Source organism: Chrysoperla carnea, chromosome 4 (assembly GCF_905475395.1).
Source record: "Chrysoperla carnea chromosome 4, inChrCarn1.1, whole genome shotgun sequence".
Classification (NCBI taxonomy): domain Eukaryota; kingdom Metazoa; phylum Arthropoda; class Insecta; order Neuroptera; family Chrysopidae; genus Chrysoperla; species Chrysoperla carnea.
In genome coordinates this window covers 48727632-48740814 of record NC_058340.1, presented here as the reverse complement: position 1 = coordinate 48740814, position 13183 = coordinate 48727632, and the positions used below count along the sequence as shown (strand labels likewise).

The following is a 13183-nucleotide window of genomic DNA, read 5'->3' as shown; positions in this document are numbered from 1 at the left end:
AACCAAATGTATTTAAATTTGACAGACATTTCAGTATAATTAATATATTTATACATAGTACGGAGAGAATCTCAACCTAATTAAATCTAAGTAGCAATATTTTCGTTCCGCTATACTCAGCAAAAGGAGAATACTGGCTATTGAAAGATGATTTATTCACAGTACCAACTAGGGGATGAAACTCAGATGGACAGTGTGCCTCTTAAATGTCAGAGTATAAACCTCTGTCTAAAATAATGAATTTTTAGATATCAATGATTTTTTATAGAAGATTTTTCTTTTTAAGAAACGATGTAAAATGTTTATATATTTCGCTGTATTAAAGGTAAAGCTTAGGATATGCACTATAGATTCTAAGACGTATTGTATTTTAATTTTCTAAACTGGCGATGTTAATAAATAATTTTCAACTTCAATAACAAAATAATGAAATGAATGAAGTACGAAGCTTATTACCTCATTACGTTGTGCATAAGCAATTAAAAAGATAATCAATTAAACTATTATTTATTTAGAAACTCGGAATATAAGAACGTAAATTTTACTGGAAACCATAATAAACTTAAGTTAGTTATAAACAACGCAACACACCTTAATACAGACTTATATACAATTTCAAAGAAGATTTTCATGTAATTAGATACAATTATATACAATTACCATAATTTTTTCACTGAATTTTTATATTTAATTCTATATAATTATTATATAGAATTATATAATATTCTATATAATTGTATACGATTCTATATAATTGTTTAAAACTTTTATATTAATTATTAATAAATTATATATAATTATATAAAAGCTTTTTTAGTCAGGGAATGAAATTGAAAAATTATAAATTTTTTCGCCTCGTCAAGATGTGCACCATCTACACAATACCAACGACAGGAAAAAAAACCATGTCAAAATTATAGATTTATGCTGTAATGTGCAAGTACCCTTGGCCAGATAAGACAGACTCGCAAAAGATTGAGTTCAGACTCCTGGTATCAACAAATATTTTCAGACATTCTATGCAAAATTGTTTTAAATCTACTGACCTGAAAATAAGTTTTCTTTCATTATTTTTTGATAAATTATTAAAGATTTATTTCGAAATTAGACACCTTTCCTTTCAATAAGTGTATTTTTAAATGTAAAATTGGGATGGACGATTTTCTTAAAAAATAAATTCACTCTAACACTATAATAAATTGTAAAACGAGAGAAATTTTGTAAATTTACTTATTATAGATAACTTTTATTTTCTATTGTCAGAGAACAACTAAAACCATTTCCCATAGTGAATGAAAAAAATGTGATAACAGAATATTGTCAAGTACCACTGCGAAAAGTTACAGTCAGTATAAAAGTCGGAATAAAGGAATCAAAAATTAATCATCGATACTTATTTCTTACAATTATTATTTTAACCTATAGATGTTTTAATAGTTTGAGTGCGAAAACTTTCTATTATTGGCGTAATACCAACAGAGATATCTATTGTTTGTATGTTAAACTAAAGGACATACACATTGATAATAATATTATTAATTAACAATTTATAATTAGTTAATTAAATTTAAATGATTGTTATGATTTCATCAATGAATATTATATTCTTACAAAGTCTTATTACTTCGCTAATTTGAAAATCAATAAATTAATTATAAACCCTTTTGTTTATTGAATTTTTAAAATTAAAAATAATGTTAAAATGACTTATATAGACATTAAAACGAATATGAGCCATCGTATAGTTCTAGCCCTAAATCCGTCACTGCTAACATGAAAGATTATTGCCAGTGTATGTTTGGAGATCAAAAATTGAAGGAAGATCATAATATTACGTGTTTAAATAGCTCTATTATATTTAAGCCGTTATATGAAAACATGCTTTAATTGAACTTTGAATTATTAAAAATTTGAATTTTCCAGAGAAAAGTGATTTTTAACTTATATACATTTGCATATAATAATTATGCTTAAATATGTGCATTTTTATTAACTTAGCTTATAATTACCAAGTTTATCTGATGTACTTTTAAAATTTATAAGAGTCACTTAGTGGTTAGTAACGCAAAAAAAATCTAAAATTTAAAAAAAAGGGTCTTTACTGGGTTTCGACAGTGTGAATTATGATTAAATTATTCATGTCTTAAATCTGGGTTTTTAATGGTACAAAACTTTGAAATGAAATACATAAAAATGTTATTTGAAACAGAAATTAAAAAAAAATGCTGTTGATTGAAATTAATGTAAGACCTTAGATTGAAAAAACGCGCCACAATCAAATTATTGAAGGAATGAGCACATAATTTAGCGAAATGCATCTTGAATGGTGTGATTATGGAGGGTAGAGATAAGAAGAACTATCTTGTATGGGAGACAAAAAGAAAAAAGTGTCAAGCGTTAAACAGTATATTACAACTTAAAAATCTACCACAATAGCGCTAGCGTAGCAAAAGGTGTTTGATGTGAACTTCCCCATCCTTTTCTAACAATTTGTTTGGATCTTTATCTTACTCTTATTACTTTGTGTTTGATGTGACCTTCTCTATCCTTCTATAGCAACTTGTTTAGATCGATCTATATTTTACTCTTATTACTTTGAGCACTTTTTTAAAACTTGCACTTTTGCTACATTCATATCATTTCAACTTGCTACCCTAGCGCTATTTTCGTGAGTTTTTTTAGTTATAATTTGCTGGTTTCGGTGGACACTTTTTATATTTATAGATAGTCCTCCTTATGTGCAGTTGCTATTTTATCAAAAATTGGACTTCCAGATTGTGGTAACTAAAATTAACAAATAATACTTTACATAAAATAGAGTGTATATTGGGGTTAAAAAAGAAGACATTTTGTATGTTTTTTATTTCATTTTAAAGTACTATATCTCTAAAAACACCGTTATTAAGACTAAAAATAACACAACTCTCTAATATTGATGCTTCTGCTAATTTAAAATAAATTTCAGCTCATTATAAAGGGCATAGATAATTTACTTTTTTTCAAATTGGTTTGGTGAATAGATAAGGAACTCTATATAACAATAATTACAAACACATTAATAAAATTTGCCACTACAGTTGGTTCCCTTAGGTTTATGATGCATACATAATATAAGAAATATTCGGAGTAGATTGAGTTATATTTTCCAGTTCCGACGCATGCTTTTTTTCTGTTATTATTTTCCTTGATATGTATTAATATTATTTATTGTTAGATGAAAATTGATTGAAGAAAGCGAATTATTACTACTGTTCATAAATGTAAAAAATTTCAATGTATATTATAAAAATTCAAGTTAATAAATAATTAAAAAAGTCATTATTCAATGTCATATTTTTGAAATACGTATTTGTTCCCAAACGCTTATTTTTTCAGCGTTCGGTTATTCAAATCAAATATTACCATACTTTGTTATTTTATAGTAAATATGTAGAGCTGATAGATTTAGAAGTGGTATCATACAAAATACTTTATATGGTTGTTTTAGATTCCATGCGAGAAAAAGAAAAATATCAAAAAGCGAGGAACTTCTTAAAAATAATTAATCTTGTTTTAACAAGTTCATCATATTTATATTAAAGTTAAAAATTATTTCATAGTGAGGTAGAAAATTGATTAGATTAAAAGATAAGTTATTGAAGTGACTTAATTAATTTAAGACAGCGCTGAAAGTAAGGCTGCAAGTAGAATTTAAATCAACTTCAAACAAATGGGATCAAATTAAATTAAGACTGTGACCTTGTAAATACATATTACATTTTCAATCTGCTTTACATGATTTTAAAGACCAAATAATTGTAAGATTATTTTATGAAAATCTTCCGAATAGCAATTATTTAAAGAAAAAAGACTCACTTATTAACTTGTATTCTTCATATAAATTCGGATGTCTTGCGAAAAAATTTCTCCTTCAAATTGGACTTGATTAGTTTCTTCTTAAATGAGACTAAATTTTAAAAACAATAAATTATTTATTAGCAGATCGTAGTCACTAATAAAATATTGGTGCATGAACATAAACTTTAAGGACACGGTAAGTCACTTGACCACCCCGATCAGATTATCAAAAACTGCTACCAACAACTAATATAAAAAGGGAAGACATTAATGCTACTTATTAGTTTATAATACAAGATAAAAATAGGGTATAATAATACTAAAATTTTAAGTCTATTATTGTGATCTTAAGTTCATAATTTCAATTACACGATAATTTAAACTTGAATACGTTTAACGACTATAATTTAGTTACGATTAGAATGAATTGAGTCGTTAACCCTTCAGAACGGTTAAGAGATTCTCTCACATTTATTTCAAAACGTTTGTTTTTTAAATTTCAAATGGAATGACCTGCACTTAAAAATTTTTTTATTTTCACAAAATTTTATGCTTTACAGGATAGTGAATAAAATTTAAAAAAAAAATTATTAACAGTTGTAAGAATTTTTCTCACCACTTTAGTAAAGTCGTATGTAAATTTAATATACTATTCTCTTTCATATGAATTTTCACACGTAAGGGTGAAATTTTCTCTCGTCACAAGAGTAATGATTGTGGTACGAAAGACGACTAATTTGAAGGGTTAATTTGGTTAACTATTCCCGATGTTCAATGAAACAGTCGTCAATTTTCTAATATAAAATTTTGGCTTAGGTCTTTTTACAGAACAGATGATTGTCGACATTTTTTAAAAGAAAATTTATTAATGACTTAAAATTTTTATAAATACCAGACTATTATTTTAAATTATTAAGTGCTTGGATATTTTCATAAATAGCGTCTTCTTATGGTATTTGATTTTTCGAAAAAAAATCGTGGAAATTCTTAAGCACATTGACAACAATTAAAAGATTATGTAATACCACAATTAAATACATAAATACCTCACCTTTTTTGTGTAATAATTTATTGTACAATTTGTAAGCTTCATCATAAACATTTTTTTAAAAAATTAGTTGTAATGCTACTGAACCATTTTTTATGTTTAATCTATCGAATAATTGAATTTAATTTTGTGTTTAATATACGAAAGTATCCACTTTTAAATAAATCGGCTCAAATATTTACAATTTTTTTTGTAAAATATGTTCCTAAATTTGAAATAAATGAATAATTTGTCAAACATAATATTTAGAATAACCGAACGTGATTTTATAAATATATAACTTATTATATAATATGGCCTTTAGTCTAACACGAAACAATAATTCAAACATACATGATTTATTTTTTTTGAATTTTTTTTTAAATATAGACCTAAGTTTAAAAATAATTTAAATAAATATAATAGTCAACAATAATTAATCTGAATCATCTTCAGGTGAATTATCAAATCCTGTTAAATCCGCAGAAGATACCAGTTCTTTGGATAATGCATATTCAATTAATGCAAGATGGCAAAATACATATTGATCTGGCATTTGTATTGAATATGCTCGCTGTGAACGTATTTTTTCTACTGTTCCACGTACATCCGCTGTACCAATATCTTCCAATCTAGAGATGCATATGTCTAACGTACAAAAAGTTCCTAAAATGAACGAAATTTTCAATTAGTAATTTGTAAAAAAATTAATTTTTAAGTTCACCCCTTTTAGTTCGATAAGTCTGGTCACTTTAAATTTTTTAATTTGATTGAAAATTTGTAGGAAATATTCTTCAGCAAGTCTATGAGGGTGTAGCGGGACTACGAATAAGGTGAAAAAGACAAAAAAACTATTACAAACACCACTTTTGGGCTTTAAAAATAATGGGAGCATCGAAGTAAAATTTCATACAAAAATTTTTCAAAAAAAATTACTAACAAATCTACTGGGCTTATTTTATTGCTTGTCCTTGAAAAGATTAAGTAGACCTTCCTTATAAAGTTCAAATTCAAAATTTCAAATGGAAATCACCAATTTTTAACGTCAGTTCGTGAAAGACATAAAAAACCTTATTTTTAAAACCTTATTAAAAACAATTTCAAAAAGAAGATGTATTTAATAACATTTTTAAAAATTGGGAGGTTATGAGTGGGGTTATTTGTTGATTTAAAAAATATTATAATTCTTCTTCGATTCTCATTATAATCTTAAAAAAATTGTATTACTAACTTTGACCTCGCTTTTTGAACGTAACTAAAAGTAATATTTTAAGTTTTACATATTTAATGAATACGACGGTAGAGTAGCTTTATAACTTTAATTTTAATGAAAAAAAAAAAATTACCTGTGCGACCAATACCAGCACTACAGTGTACAACGATTGGTGGACCGCGAGGATGACCAGCCCATGTATCACTTAAAGCAGCTACAGCTGCTGCTTGTTCTTGCCGTACTTTGGCTAGGAAATCCAACATTGCTAATGCTGATCGCGGTACTCCATAATCGGGCCAAGACGTAAACTGTAGATGTGATATTGTACGTACTTCATCAGTCTAAAATCAATAATATTAATTAAATTTTTGTTTTAGAAAATTATTGAAAAAAACTAACCTTGAGATTTGTGAGTTCTATGGTACTAATAGTATAATCTGGAAGTGTTTCAATGGCTGTAGTACGGACATTGAAGAATCCATGAGTCATGAGCCCACCAATATCTGTTTCCCAATATTGATGACATTTTACACGACCACGTTCTGTTACTCTTGTTGTCATTACTACAACTAGTGTATGTTGTTCCCAAACCATTCTCCAAAAATCTCCAGCAGTTTTCGGTAATGGTCCTTTTATTTTTAAATAAATTTTATTAATTTGTTTACAAATTTAAGAAATTAATTAAAATGTATATTTTTGTTATTCTGGGGACACGCGAGTGTTAAAAATGCCTAACACAAAAATTACAAATAACAATAATCTTTGGAATTTGCCAAAAAATAGGTGTGATTTTTACCAGCTTTGAAAAGGACTAACGACTTTAAATGATAATAATTTTTCTTTCTGCATATGGTCGCATGTATAAAATTTTACAAGGGTTTTTTTGGGAGCATACAAGATTTATAATTGTTCAAGACAACAGCTCAAAATTACAACAAAGCATTTTCACTTCCAGTTGAATATAACTGGAAACCCACACTGGAGGAAGACCAATAATCAAACTTTCGGTGGCACTAACGTCTTTATTTTTTTAAATACAGCTTGAGAAACTAGACAGATATCTACCAAAATTATCTGATCTTTCATATCAATGAATTATTTTTTAAAGGTATCTTCTTAAGATGATGGGTTATCTACAGATTCTAATATTTGACAGATAGTAGATATTGGTCTCCAATGTTTCAGTGTGGAATTTTTCGATATTTTTTCTGCCGCATAAATTAAAATAGAACCATTAATAACACAGTATATAAAAAATGGAAGCAACATTTTGCCAATATCGAAAGCCTTCTAAAATATTTTTTTACAAGTTCACCCTACTTTTAACCTTGCCAATGATAAATCTTTAAAAAAAAACACAAAAATCGAAAAACTAATATCCATTATAACTTCTATTGACGCGGTAAGCGAGTTTCAGCTAAAGTCAAAATTTTCTTTATTACCAAACTTAAATTTATTTATCCTGAAACGGCAGGTAAAGAGTTACAGAATTTTTATTTCATTACGGGGTTACGGTCTACAAATCCGAATAAGATTTATGGGTAATAAGTAATACACTCTGTATGATTAAACTTTTTTTTTGATAATTGAGAATAGGATTACATAATCATGGTACCCTTTAGATACCTGAAAGGTTTACCCACATTCTTATTTGTGGGAGTGAAACAATCTTTTAGGGGGGCTATTCATTAAATACGTCACACAAACAGAAGGTGGGAGCGATATTGCTTAGCGTGATGAAGTGTGATATGGGTGCAGAGGGACTCAAGGAAACGTTTCGTTGCCAAATTCATTTTAATTTTTCTCATACTTTGTTTGTTTTTAATTTTTAAATATTTATTGGGAGAAAGGCCTAGAAAATGTGCCGTTATATTTGTAGGGGGTTGTAGAAAATGTAACACAACATGATGAGAAATTTTGCGTGATGTATTCTATTAATTTTGTGTCAATGTATTTTGTTTTTTGGACTAAATTTTTAAAACTAAAAATTACATTTTTCTTCTAAGGAAATCAATTGTACAAAAATTAAAAAATAGATCTTACCTTGGGTTGATATATAAGCATTTTTTTGTTTATATCCGTCTACAAAATTAGCATTAATATAATCACTACATGAATCGCCATCAATTTGAGATAAAAGCACTCGACTGTGATCAAAACACAAAACGTCTGTATACCTATTTTTTGGTAAATTATTTCTTAAACGCGCAATATTAAAACTACCATCTGGTGGACGCGCACGTATTTCTGCATAGTCTTGCACTAAACCGATTCGTCCACGTTCACGCACATAATCTATTATTTGTTCTATCGTCATGGCAGCACCATCACCATGTAATGAATCATCATCAGAAAATCCGCTAGATGCACTACTTGGTGGATTTATACCAGCCTCTTCACCCCATATATCTACATTTATGTCACCTCGATCATGACCAATTATATTATTCTTTTGTGGCGATAAATTTTCTGAAATAAAATCATAAAAAAAAAAATTTAGTTCGTTCTTGACAAGAATTGCGTTTTGAATGGGAAAGAGAGAAAAAAAATTGTATTAACTGTCAGCTAGTGAAAACAAAAATCAATTTTTTACAGTCTGCCAATGATAGGGGATATATATATATATACAGGCACACAACAGAAAAATGTATCAGTCTTGTAATATCAGACTGTAAAAGTTGTTCTCTTTGTTCTACAAACAAATTTTTGACTATGCATTATCGCATACATTAATATTAACACATACATTTTTCTGTTGCTTGTGTATATATGTCCCCTATCATTGGTAGACTGTAAAAAATTAATTATTTTTTTCTGTCACTAGCTGACACTTTTATATCATAATATATTTGCAGGTATGTAACTTTGGTATCTTTGGTCGTTTTGAGCTTCACAAGGGCTCATTTTAAGGGTAAATAATTGAACTTTAATATATTATAAGACTCGAAGTGTTGTCATGATAATTAAGAATTTTTAAAATACAATTCCAAAGTTTTCCTGTCGCACTGCAAGTGTTACGCTGTTTTTATGAAAACTGTTGTGCTATTTAGAAATTCCTCCTCCAATTTGATGTACGTTAAAATTCGCAAAGCCATGAAACATACATCAAACGAGAGGGTACTTGATTTACTTTTATAAATAGCCATAAAGTTTCCGATTGAATAAAAAAATAAACGGGGTTTACTGTATTAGAAACAAAAGAATTCATTAAAATATTTTGATTAAAGAGTAAATGAAACATTGTTATAGAAAATTTTTTTGGCATTATGTTTCCTTTATATTATCGGAACTCGGAAATAAGTGTTGATATCAATACATTTGGAAACCGAATAATTTTTTGGTAATTTTTTATAACAATTTTTTTCGGTTTAATTATTTATAACAATTCTATAAAAATTAAGTTTGAAGTTAAAGAACAAAATAAAAATTACCGTTATGCTGTGGTATTTGTGGATTCATTAATACTGAAGGCATAACTTCCAATTGTGATGCAGCGGTATCAGTAGATGGTGCTGATATGTACTCTTCGTCCACTTCAGCATGACACTGTTTTAACCAAGCAGAGTGGTCCACCGCGAGATCACCTCCGAGGTGAGGTGGTAATGATGATCTGGGTATATGTTGTGTTAACTGTGGGATAGACACTGTGTACACTCGTTCACGTAATTTTTCACGAACAAATAATCGTAATATTCTAAATGGTGCTTTAAACCACAATGGTGCTGTTACAATTAATACTTTTTTTAATTTTGCTGGATATGCACCCTGAAACAAAAACATTAATTTTAATATTATGATCAATAATTATAAATAACCTTAATAATAGTATCCTAAAACTGTATCCTTTCAGTGCAGTTTTTGGATATAATTTATGGTTAACGAGATAGGGCTTCGTTAATTATTAGTTGGAATTTGTTGATTTCTTGATTAATTTTAGTCAAATTAAAATTTATATAATAAGCAGAGTTACAGAAAATAAAATTTATTACAATGGGGATGATGACAAAATTTTGTTTATCATTTCAGGTGAAGAATTTTCAATACACGGATAGAAAAGTGAAGTGGGTTTTTGAAAATCTTTAGACGTACGCAAAATAAGTATGTTTAAAACTCCTAATTAATCAAAGAGGAAGATACTTTAAAAGTAACGTCATTGTTGAGTATTGTCATAGAGATATTACATATAAAACTCAGTTTTGCAAGAAAGAGAGGGGTAACAATCTTTAAATGCTTATAACTTCTTCGTTTTTTAATCAAGTTTAATTTAACTTTCAAATTTTGTTATAGTATAGTATAGTAAGTCTAGTTTTACATTTTTATGGGTAATGTAGCAAATTCGAATCAGTCATCTGCTAATATTCAAAGCATTTTTTGTATTATTTACGAGATATTTACGTTTTAATGACACTAATAATCTATATTATGTTTACCATGTATTGCGTCACTAATGTTGTTTCAATAATATTGACCGTGAGAGGCAGGGTCTAATAATTAAGCTATTATGTCTACTTATAGTTTTAAAAATTACTTTCGATTAAAGTAAAAATAAAATTCTAATTATTAAAATATAAAAAAAGAAAAATGCTAATTATAGATTGTTTAAAACGTATGTTGCGAAAATAATAAACTTTGATCAAATGCCAAATTCCATTTCATAAAATTATGTTTTTATAATTAAATTTTCTAAATATTAGGAGTTATATCATCCTTAAGTTGTAATTAAAAAAAAAAAATTTCATTGACCATATTTCAAGCATATACTTAAAGATTTTAATGGAAATGTCTCTAAAATCAATCTTTGAAACTTTTCCAAAATGTAGTACATTAAAAAGGTTATGCAGTTTCAAAAATAACTTAAATGGTAGAAAAGATTTTCCTGTTTTACGCCGAAATCGTCAATTGTAGGTTAAACATTGAAGTGAAAAATATTCACGCCGAAAATTAAAAACCCGTAAGAGAACAAAAGTTTAACACTTTCTACAGACCGTATTTCAACAATTAAGTCAGCAATTGTTTGTTTTCACTTGTTTATTGATAGTCTCAGCTACCAATTATTTAATTTGGATTGGGAAATTTGGATTGCCGTGAAAATTTAGCTTTTGATCAGGATGCTGCTAACGCACATAGCTTAGAAACGTTTGCATTTGGATAATATACTTATTGAGACTTTTGATTGGGATGTCAAGATCTACACAAAATCACCCAGGCTCAATTCCCATGGGATTTTTAGCACAGCCTATTGGAATGGATCGATCTGAACCTTTTTTCTTCTCTACACAGATTTTGGTACACTTTATAGATAAAGTAAATCGAATTAGGTGACAATATGAAATTTCAGTTCGTAAAAATAAAATCGAATTGTTTTTATTTATATTCATTGTCGTCTATCTCCATATGCTAAGCTGACATATATATGAGGACACGTCAGTATAATTAATTAAAATCTAATAAAAAAAGGAAGGTCACGAACGTCTCTCAACTGGAACAGATACGTTGAATGGGATTAGACCATTATAAATTTTAAAATGGTAAATATAGGTATATATATGTATGTATTTTTATATACACAGTAGGTACTTGTATATTGACAAAGATGTAAATGTAAATTAATTGAAAAACGGAAAATTGAATTACTACTTAATCAACAAAAATAGAACTTCTAAAGTTGTTTGTACGTGCTGTGAAAAATAAATTAAAAAATACTTAAGTCAAGGAAATGATACCAATATAGAAAATATATCAAATAATAAATAATAAGTATTTAACAAGCACTGGAATAAACCATAGGTTCTTCTATAATATAAATTATAAAGAATTAGGACATCGGATTGAAAATTTATTTTGATCTAGCTGTATTAGCTATTTATTTTGATCGTAGCAAACTCGTAATTTAATTGGGGAAGAATTTTGGTTTTCCGGTTTTCTAATAAATTTCAAATATTCTTGTTTTGAAATGTAACATAGTTTTAAGCAATCCTTTTATTGATTGGTTCTACCACTTATAATATTATAACAAAATACTGATGTGATTGTCACAACCACATGAGCAGGTTTAATAGATTTATTTAAAAAAAAAATTAGATTCGAGTTGGATTTGAACCAGCGACATATTGGATTAAAGGTATTGATTTTTGTGTGTTAAGTCCACTGCTGTACAGTTTGCGCCACTTATGTTTGTTTTGTTTTATTCACTGTAAGTTAATAACAACAATCTTCATGTAGTAAATAATTAATCCATTTTAATGAAAATTGTTAGGGTACAAGGCCTCTGAGTGGTACAAGTCCCAAGTCCCTACAAAAAGGGTTTTGGTCGTTAAAGAAAGTTTAAACGTTCAGTAAATCTTTTATGGTAAATAATTAATCCATTTTAATGAAAATTGTTAGGGTACAAAGCTTATAAATGTCTTTAAACGAATTTTTAAAATTGTCTGCTAGCTTCAGTTAGAGTAGAGTCCAGACTTGAACCTTTTTAAAATTTATTATTATTTTAGTATAAATACAAATTATTATTTTCAATTATATTTGGGTTTTTCAAATTTTTAATGATGTACAGGGAGTCTCGTATATTCTTGAGAGGAGAATAAATTTGTCTGCTAGCTTCCGTTCAGTAGAAATAATATATAAGATGAAAAGAGAATTAAAAAAATTAAAATTATATGCAAACTAGTGAACAAAAAAAATAAAAATAATAATAAATAAATAAATAAATATTCGCAATTCTAAATGAGCCCCCTAAAAACATTATTCTACAAGAGCTTTATTTTTAAATTAGAAATTTGTAATGTTTGATTACATTAAACATTCTGTATATATTTTATAAATAGCTTAGAAGTTATTTTCGCCCCAAAAATGTCATTCGAAATGTTTTTAATACGATTTAAATAACAAATCGTGTTTATTTGTATGACACATAATAGTAAGATGCCAAGGTCGATTCACTTCAGTCATCAGCTTGATACTTTTGTTAATTTGCGTTCTTAAAAAAAAGAATCCGTGAAACATGTGCTCAATCACACCACATGTAGGTACGGCGGTCCGTAGATCTTACTTAAAATGATGCATATTAAATCAATTTATTTCAGTAAATTTATTAATTACCATTTTTA

General features: G+C 27.6%; 1 protein-coding gene across 1 annotated transcript in view; it reads right to left on the bottom strand.

Moving 5' to 3' along the window:
* Window positions 1–5186: 5186 nt before the first annotated feature.
* LOC123297326 (tyrosine-protein phosphatase non-receptor type 9) overlaps window positions 5187–13183 on the bottom strand; it is a 45228-nt gene continuing 37231 nt past the window's right edge. The window contains exons 4-8 of the mRNA XM_044878937.1: window positions 9509–9842; window positions 8121–8546; window positions 6477–6706; window positions 6211–6418; window positions 5187–5530 (exon numbers count right to left, since the gene is read on the bottom strand). Coding sequence (XP_044734872.1) covers window positions 5301–5530; window positions 6211–6418; window positions 6477–6706; window positions 8121–8546; window positions 9509–9842 — 1428 coding nt within the window. The 3' untranslated portion in view covers window positions 5187–5300. The remainder of the gene's footprint in view (window positions 5531–6210; window positions 6419–6476; window positions 6707–8120; window positions 8547–9508; window positions 9843–13183) is intronic.